Source organism: Fukomys damarensis, unplaced genomic scaffold, assembly GCF_012274545.1.
Source record: "Fukomys damarensis isolate Sample0158 unplaced genomic scaffold, DMR_v1.0_HiC HiC_scaffold_34, whole genome shotgun sequence".
Lineage (NCBI taxonomy): Eukaryota > Metazoa > Chordata > Mammalia > Rodentia > Bathyergidae > Fukomys > Fukomys damarensis.
In genome coordinates this window covers 25,045,025-25,054,567 of record NW_022900946.1, presented here as the reverse complement: position 1 = coordinate 25,054,567, position 9,543 = coordinate 25,045,025, and the positions used below count along the sequence as shown (strand labels likewise).

At 41.9% G+C, this 9,543-nt stretch overlaps 1 protein-coding gene across 3 annotated transcripts in view; it reads right to left on the bottom strand.

Annotated features, from left to right (window-relative positions):
- Pi4ka (phosphatidylinositol 4-kinase alpha) overlaps window positions 1-9,543 on the bottom strand; it is a 149,265-nt gene that overhangs the window by 116,888 nt on the left and 22,834 nt on the right. For 2 of the 3 annotated variants that reach the window (XM_033758643.1, XM_033758640.1), the window contains exon 2: window positions 1,050-1,166. In XM_033758643.1, coding sequence (XP_033614534.1) covers window positions 1,050-1,148 — 99 coding nt within the window. In that variant the 5' untranslated portion in view covers window positions 1,149-1,166. Of the gene's footprint in view, window positions 1-1,049; window positions 1,167-9,543 lie in introns of those variants that run through there. The other variant, XM_033758641.1, reaches the window with a different exon arrangement.

Sequence of the window (9,543 nt, the reverse complement as noted above, 5' to 3'; positions counted from 1 at the left end):
AAAAAAAAAAAAAAAAAAAAAAAAAAAAAAAAAAAAAAAAAAAAAAAAAAAATTGGGGGGTGGTCCTGGGGATCAAACTCAGGACCTTGCGCTTGCAAGGCAGAAGGCAAAAATCACTGATCTAAATCCCTGGTCCCTCAAAAATATTAATGTGCACTAGCAAAACCCTTTCAAAATGTTTAAATGGTGCCTGTTGATGACAAAAAAAGGTAAATAAAAGATTCTACACCCAATGATCAATCACTTGGTTCAATTAATTCCGCTAAATATAAAAACAAAATAATGGTCATATTTTCTACAAGATCTCAAATTTCCTGCTCAGTGCTGGCTGCAGCTTCAAGGCCATTTTGAGAGGTTTGTTGTTGTTTGTTGGTTAGTTGGTACTAAGGATTGAACCTAGGGCTTTCACAGAAATCTATATCTCCAGCCTTTGTGCTTTTATTTTGAGACACTGTCTCAATGAATTTCGAATTTGCCCAGGTTGGGCTCAAACTTGCAAGCCTCCTGCCCCCCAGAATACTAGGATTATAAATATGTGCCACCATATCCGGTAAGGCTGCTTTTTAAATCCCTACAAAAAAGTCACAGTGACATTACACTCTGAAACTTATTTCTCTGTGTTCTACAAAATGTAGTGCTGTGTCAAAATTATTTCAAGAAATTTTGTCAGTTTGTGTAAAACAACAGTATCCATGAGTCTGATGAGCATTTTACCAGGAATTGAAAACCAAGCTTATTCTGGGGGGAAGTGGGAGGCACACAATTACTTCTTAAAGAAGTTTAACTTATTTTTTGGTAAAAACAAAACAAGGAAATTTTATTATTTTTACAATATAAGATATTCACAGTTTTAAAAATTCCCAGGAAAGTATACATTAAGATGTCTCACTCCCATCTTTCATGTACCTGCTTCAACCTCTACCTTAAACCACTGTGATTAGGTTGGGATGCTTTCTTCTAGTATTGCATTAGGCAAATATAAGCAGGGATAAATTAAAATTCTCCCACCACCTTTACAATGCAGAAATTAAATTCAGTAAAAGCTTTACTTGAAGATCAGATTCAATGAGAAAAATGCCCAATGCTATAACTGCATCTCTTCGTCTTTCATCTAGTTGGAAGATCCCATGGAAATCTACAGGACACATGCAGAGCAGCTTCTGGACCTAGGAAATGAGATACATGTGTGTGAGTCACATTCAGAATAAATCAGGCCCACAAAAGCCCAGTGAGTCCATATAATCAACAAAACATTACTTTTCAATTAAAAAACTCATGCTAGCCAGGCACAATGTACACACCTACAGTCTAAGATGCTAGAGGGCAGAAGTAGGAATAAGGTAGTGAGATCTGTCTCAAAAAATTAAAAAGTGAAGCGCTAGGGACACAGGTCAGTGGCAGATCCTGAATTCAATTCTCAGTTCTTTTAAAAAAAAATGTCATAAAAATTTTTTTCACTGCTAGGAATCAATGGCAGGGCTTTAGGCATATAAGCTACTGAACTACATACCCACCCTTTTTTTATTTTGGACAGGGTCTCAATAAGTTGCAGAAGCTGGCCTCAAACTAGAGATTCTCCTGCCTCATTCTCCTAAGTAACTGGAATTACAGGCATACCACCACAAGCAGCATAAATTATTTTTTTAAAACATTTTCAAAAATATGCTTCAGAGGAAAATGTTCCTTGTGTAATCAGGAAAAAAATCCAGTAAGTTAAAATAATAGTATCTACATATGGGGGAAACCCAGGCTTTTAATAATTAGTACTTATACAAAAGAGCACAAAGTAACAGATAAGAACAAAAATGCAGTGTTTCTCCATAAGGAGAATGTGCTTCATAATCAGAGGGAGAAATAAGAGAGCTACAGATCAAACACAAAAGTGAAAATTTCAGGTACTTCAACCACTTCTGAGATATCACCAATGAATCACTATTCATATCTTCATAAAAATTTTACAACTATTTTCTTGCTTTTGAGAATCAAACCCAGTGCCTCACAAGATAGGCAAGTGCTCTATTGCTGAGTTTTAACTTGTCCCCCAGAGAATTTTAAATCCCTGTAAATAAAAAGCTGAAAGGCAGAATCACAACAGATTCTGATTCCTGGGCTCAAGCGATCCTCCTGCCTCAACCCCCTGAGTAGCTGAGACTCTAGGTATGTACCACTGTGCTCAGGCTACACTTCAGTTTAGATGTCTCTGCTCTCACTGCTTTTTTCTACCCTTGGGGAAGGTAGGGTAGGATAAGCACCATACTTTGGTTTTTTTGTTGTATATAAATAAATCTAATGTTGACAACTTTTATTTTTGTTTTGTGTGTGTGTGTGTGGAATTTTTCCTTTTTTGTGTGGGGCAACTTTTAGCTAGTAAAGAAATCCACTTTGAAGTTAGAGTTCTATCTGGGCTATGGCATAGGCCAGCTGGGTGGCAAGCTGAACCTCAGCTTCCCTGTCTACGTGGGACTAGAGGAGATAATGTGCCTGGTACAAAGGCACAGCCACTACCTGGAGTTAGTACTCCAGGTACTAACATTAGTTCTGAACATTACAGAAGCATTTTCCAAGCTATTGATCTTCATTGATACCCTTCAGAGTCAGTCAAGAAATATTAAGTCGGGTCAAATCAGTATGTCTTTTAATTCATTCACTTACTATTTGCTAGATACAAATGCCATGAGGCACTGCCCTGGGTGCTGTGAATGCACAGCATCTTAAAGAAGGTCCTGTTAGGGAATTGATCATGTTAAAGTATGCTGTGACGCCGCCTCACAGGCTGCATTCTCCTGGTACATCTTGGCTCCTAAAATGACCTCGTGCCCTTATCTCTGGTTTCCCTCCCCCACAAGGCCACAGTGGTCCAGGAAAGTTGAAACCTGTGTCTGCAGGACTGGGCCCATAAAAGCAATCTGGCCTGCGATAGGTTAAAAGTAACTCACTCCTCATAAATAAGCAATAGCCCACCCCAAAACTGATAAAAGGACCTTCCTTTCTTTGTTTTCTCTCTCTCCTTCTGCTTCTTCCTCCTCCTCCTCCTTCTCTCTCCTCCTCTCTCTCTCTCTCTCTCTCTCTCTCTCTCTATCTCTATCTCTCTCTCTCTGCCTTCCTGCCTCCTGCTCGCCTCCCTACAATAAAGATCTCCTGCCTCTCGGTGCATGAGTGGCCTAATTCGGAAGGGGCACCCGAAAGGGCACGCGAACCCCCTTTCAGGTCCTGGCTCTTACCTAGATAAACTGGACAAATGAGAGACTTGAGGGTATGATGACAAATACAAAATAAGGATACAATGTTCAGTTCTTCCTGTTGGAAATAAGGGAATGTACTTCATTCCCTAAGCATTTACTTCAGAAATAATCATATGTACTTCCTCTTTTCTTTGAAATGAATGTAAACTTTTTTGCAGACTGGGTAAGTCTTTGACCTAGGAATGTCTTTCTCAGGGACCTAGGACCTTGCAACTCTTTGAAATTCAAACATCCCAGTTTCCTAACTTCCACAGATACCTCACTTCCAAGATACAAAACAACCATAAAAGTATGAGAAGTTTGTTTTTCTTCTAGACAAAGCCAAATAACTAACACAGATGATTTTGTTTTGTTTTAAACAGGGTCTCACTATGTAGTTCAGGCTGACCTCAAACTCACAGAAATCCACCTGCCTTAGCCTCCCTCCTAAGTGCTGGGAATACTAGCATGGACCACCAGACCCAACACAAAGATTATTTTGGATGGAGTAATCAGAGGGCCTAAGAAAGTATCCATTACTGCAGAACATGGAAGCAGTTAGACTATATTAGGAAAGAGCATTTCCAGTGGGAAAGACGACAGGGATGTCAAGAAATTCAGGTCAAGGCAAAGATAGTCCCCGCAGGGCTCCACAGGCCAGACTGGTGCCTAGATTGTATTCTAAAAGCATGGGGGGAGGGGCAAAGTAACTCCAGCTTAGAATTGAGGTTTACAAAATCCCTCTGGCTGCTGCATAGCGAAGGGATGTTGGAGAACAAAAATGAAAGCAACACTGAAATGAGTCAGGAGACCCTAAAGAAGTCCAGGCAGAAATGGTTGTGATGTGAATGAGCAGAGACAAAACAGCCCAATTCGAGATTTCTGGAGAATCTGATGGTAGATGGGAGGAGGAAGTATAGGAAGGATGATTTTACTTGTCTCTTTCTCACACTAGAAAATATCCAAAGGCCTGGCTGGGAAGGTATCAGGAGCCGGCTCAGCATCAGGTCACGATCGGAGGCGTCTTGCCTGCCTCCTGCACTTCGTGACTTCCCTCCCTTTGTGCCCCGATTAACCCTGCCAAAACAGAAAGCCCGGAGTGCAAGGAAATGTTCCTTGTCCTCCATTTATCACAGTCCCAGTTGACACTGTCCTAGGAACAGCAAGCTTGCACATCCCTGTTCCCACCAGCCTTATCAGTCAGTCGGCTAGTCTGAGAATGTATTGCAACAACAAATTACCGCTCTAGGTAGCCTGGCAGCTCTTTCCCCCGGAAAGCCTTGCCTTGGGTGCTCCTGTTTCTGCTCATTCTTTCATTCTGGTACCAAAACTCGGGAAGGCTGAGATTGGGATTTCACCACAATCCCCTGCTGGTAGGGGTTGATTGGCCTCCTGTCCCTCCCAGACCCTACCAGATGAGCACTTGACCAGGGTCCTTCACCTTCGCCATTGCTGATACCCCGCATCCACACCAGTCGCTAATCTCTGGGTGAGTACTTGATCAGCCTCTCTCTCGGGTCCTGTCCTCTCTCTCAGAAATCCTAGCACTAGGTCAGATGGACTCCTCGGCCCATGGCCAGGACCGCCACCCCTGGGGGACGCCTCATTGGCCCGGCTCCTCTCCTTCTCCCCAGAGACCAAGGGGGACAAGGATGCTCCTCCCTTTTGCCCTTCTCGGAAGCTATCTGGTACTCACCCTCCACAACTGGCCCCTCCTCGACATGGGGGTTACACAATCCAAATCTCCCCAGTCAACATCACTGGGATATGTGCTAGTTACTCTCGAAATTCGTGGGCTCACAGGTGACATCAAGTCCCAGTGCCGTATTCTTTTACTGCAATCAGGCCCCAATATAAATTAAACAATGATTACCACTGACCAGAAAGTAGAACATTCAACCCAAACATTTTACAGAATCTTTGCAACTTTTGTCAACTTAAAGGCAAATGGTCTGAAGTCCCCCATGTGCAGACTTTCATAGCCGTCCCTCCCTCTGTCCATCTTGCACCACCTCTCGGGTTCTCCTTGCCCACGCCGCATCACACACGACGCCCCATCCCTGCCCAGAGCCCGACATGTCTGCCTTCAACCCAGCAGATCACTCCCCTCTCTCTGCCTCCATTCTACAACCCCACCTCCACACTTCCTCAGTGCCATCATAAGCTCCCTCCTCACAGGCTTCCTCCCCACAGCGATCCCGGGAGCCCAAAGCTGCCAGGCCCTACTTCACCACATCCACTCTCTGTCACTCTCCCAGCTGCTCCAGCCCCTCACAACAGGAGAGTGATTGAACACCCCAGCCACCTCAGCGGCAGTGCCAACCCGCTTCCTCTCCACATTACACAGAAGGCTGCGAAGATAAGTGAGACTTGCAAGGTGCCTACACCCACTGCTCTGCCAGCTTGCCCCCCATCTTCCCCGAGAACAGAGAGAAGCAAGACTCTACCAAACAAAGTAAAATCCTCTCTTGGCCCTGCCTATTTACATATCAACATCTTGTTTGGCAGGCTACATTACCAAAAAGTTTCATGGGGCATTATTGTTTTCTACATAAATATAGGAAAATAAAAGGTTTTAAAACAATTCAAAGAAAATGTAACACTTAAGAGTGGAGCTCAAAGATCAAATGCCTCATACAGACTGCTTGCTCCACATTAAAATCAGCTGCGATGTCCTGCTGAGCAAGGGAAACGTAAAAGAAAATCAAAAATCAGATTATAAATTTCAGCTAATTGACAAATACACCTTCCGTGTCCAATTTAAATTGATGTTTAACTGGTGTTTGGTTTCCAGATGTTGAAATGATGTATTTAAAACATTTCGTTTACATTACAAATTCTTGAATTGTAATTATAGGATTAACTTGACTTCTCCATTTTCTGCTTACAGACTTCAGACAATAACTATAACATAAGATTATGCTGTTTAAAGCGCATTTATTCCAATTCTAATTACAAGATCTCTGTTAACTGTCCTATAAGTTTTGACTAGTCTTAATTAAATCAGATGTTATAATTCAATTGGCCAAATATATTTGAGTGCACTCTAGTTTCATAAATTATCTCATGTTTGCCTGTGTCTGTCCATTGGTTTGTATTTGTCCAATTTTATTTTTTATAAATGTTACAAAAGGCATGCCTTCCTTTTCTCCCAGGTAGCTAGCTGACCAAAATGTCAAAGCTTAATTCTGATTGTAATGCATATTGCTGTCTACATTCTATAAATAAAAAAGTATATATATTTATATTTTTATCTTACTGAGTTTATTGGTACTTTTTTTTTCGTTTTTTTTTACACAGGGTCTCACTATGTAGTTGAGACTACCCTGGAACTCGCTATGTAGCCCAGGCTGGTCTCGAACTCACAGCAATCCTCCTGCTTCAGCCTCCTGAGCACTGGGATTACAGGTGTGCACCACCATGCCCAGCTTTATTGGTACTTTTTAAGTATACAGTACAGTTACACTCATCATTGGGATCGTGTACTTTTACATGACAAATCTTGAAAAAAAAATATATATATATATTTTAGTGGTTACAAATTAATTGTTATAATCTGTTTTACAGATTATATAAAAAAGGAAATTGTCAAGATAATTAAATAAAAACTTTTAGGTTTGGAGAGATGGCTGGATGATGGGACTCCCCTTGATGTATAAGAAGCAGCTGCTCAAGCCGGGAGTAGTGGTGCACACCTGTAATCCCAGCACTCTGGAGTCCAAGGTAGGAGGATTGCTGTAAGTTCAAGACCAGCCTGGGCTACATAGCGAGTTCCAGGTCAGTTTCAACTACATAGTGAGACCCTGTCTCAAAAAACAAAAAAAACAAACAAAAAAGATAACAATTTGTGTAAGTCTTTTATATGTTTTTGTGGGGAGTGAGTGCATTTAATAATGGCTATTTTATGCTAAGACACATAAGTTTGTTACAAAGATAATATCATGATTATCATGCTAAAATATTATTATTATTGTGGTGGCTCCTGATTCAAAGTTTTTCCATTAATACTCTATATGAAATCAACTAGTAGAACAATCATGATTAATAAAAATAATAGTCCTCTATATATTTCAAAATGCTTGCTATCCAGGTAAAATTATAATAGTTAAGCTCACTGCTCCTACTGCACTACTGTCACTAATCTTATCTTCTGGGTGTTCAACAACTAAAGTTTGGAGACAAAAACTAGAAAGGTAACCGGGCTAAGAAGACTGCAGATATTTTGGCCTAGCCCCTCAAGGTCAACAAAGAATCCAGGACATGAGGGAGCCTTTTCTATAGGATCCTACATCTTTGGTAAGTCACCCAACCTCCTGAGCAGGGAAATTGCTGGACACCATAGGACAAATGTTCCATGTGCCAAAGGGGGTCACAGAGAGAGAAAAATCTCCCATGCTTTCACTGAAAGCAACATGGTCAAGCAAGGCCTTGACCCATCCTGACAGCTGAAAAAAAGAGGTGCTGAAAGGCTCCATGCAGAGACTTAACTACAGAGACTTAATGCCTGCAGAGACTTAACTGACCTTGACAGACAGCAAGAGGTTCATATTGACTGACACAGGTTTCACTTTAACTTGGTCTTAAACACCCAGCATAAAAGAACAACAAAAAGAGGTATAAAATAATGCCATAGTAATAAAGCTAGGTATAAAAAGGGGCTCCAGTCACTGGCCCCTTCTGGCAGTTTCCAGCTGTACAAGTAGCTGACCATGATTATGGAAAAAGTATGGTAAAATCTATAAGAGCTCAGCTAGAGTTTTAAATAGAGCAGTATGAACTACATAGTGAGACCCTGTCTCAAAAAACCACCCCCCCAAAAAGCAGCTGCTCAGAAAATTTGTTCTTGTTTGAGATATGTTCTTCAAATTACCTGTTATCTTCTTATAGCTAAGACTAGAGGGACTTATGACAAAGTATCAGACTTATAAATAATCTTTACCAATGAAAGAATCTAAGAGCCCACAGGTTATCATCACTCACTATTTCAGTATCTAAGTGTGGCTTTCTCCCCAACCTCCCCTTTCATTTTAGTGCTTCATGCCTTCATGCTTAGATGTTTCATGCTCTAATTTCCTTATTCTTGCCTATATGCCACCAAATTCAAAGTGATCAGATAATAACAACAAATGTGCTAGACATTTTTTTAACCAATATCCACCATCTTTACAAGCATGCCCTTCCCATATTCCCATTCCTAATGGGACCCGGAGTTGTGGCAGGAATAGACACAGGGTTCAAGGGAATTTCAACAACACATATCTATTACTTCCTATCTCAGGAGCTAAATGAAGATATAAAAAGGTGGCAGACTCCTTGGTCACCCTACAATCGCAGATCAATTCACAGGCAGCCGTGAGCATGCTCTGGACATAATCACAGCAGAAAGAGAGGGGACCTGTCTCTTACTGGGAGAAGAATGCTGCTACTTTGTAAATCAGTCAGGAATCATAGGCGACAAGGTAAAAGAACTTAATGCACAAAAAAAGCTCAGTCAAGATCTAGACAGGTTACAACCACTATCAGGATACTCTGACCAATAGCTCCCCTGGCTCCTTCCTTTCCTAGGATCCCTCATCATCTTCTGCATAATCCTGCTTTTCGGACCTTGTCTGTTTTGCAGTTTTCAAATTTCCTTATAGAAATGCATGCAGGCCTTTACCAACCAGATGGTTAGCAAACTTGTCAAGGCTGGCTACCAGACAAAATGGCCCAAAGGGTCCTATATTCTAAACTGGCTCCTGTTCCTAAAATTGTTCCCACTCACGGAAATGTGCCAATTGGTGGGCGGGCGGGTGTGTGTGTGTGTGTGTGTGTGTTTGTGTGAAACCTGCGCTCTCTGGAGAAGCAAAACCTAACTTGTTGCTCCACCCTGCTACCCACGTGATCCTTCCCTTCCAATCAACCAGTGTCCCATGGCTCAACTCTCAAGATACTTTCCCCACTGCACCACCCTATAAAAACCTCACACCAGTTAGACTCGCCCTCTCTCACTATTGTTCGAGGTAGCCCAGCAACACTTTCCCCAATAAAGTCTGGCCTCAGGTAAAAAAAAAAAATTACCAAGGACACCCTGCCCAATCTCCTTGTTTGTACTTCCCTCCCCATCCCTTAAATAAAGTAACGTGCAGGCTGTGGTGTTCTTCTCTGCTCAGCAGGCAAGGAGGCCCCACCCAGTTCCACTTTAATTCTCTTTTGTTTTCTGTATCTTCTGTCACCCTACTCAGACCTCAGACCTTTGCCACACAGGCTGTGGCAGGGATGTAGCTCAGTGGCACTGTACCTGCCTGGCAAACACAAAGTCCTGAGTTCAATCCCCAGTACC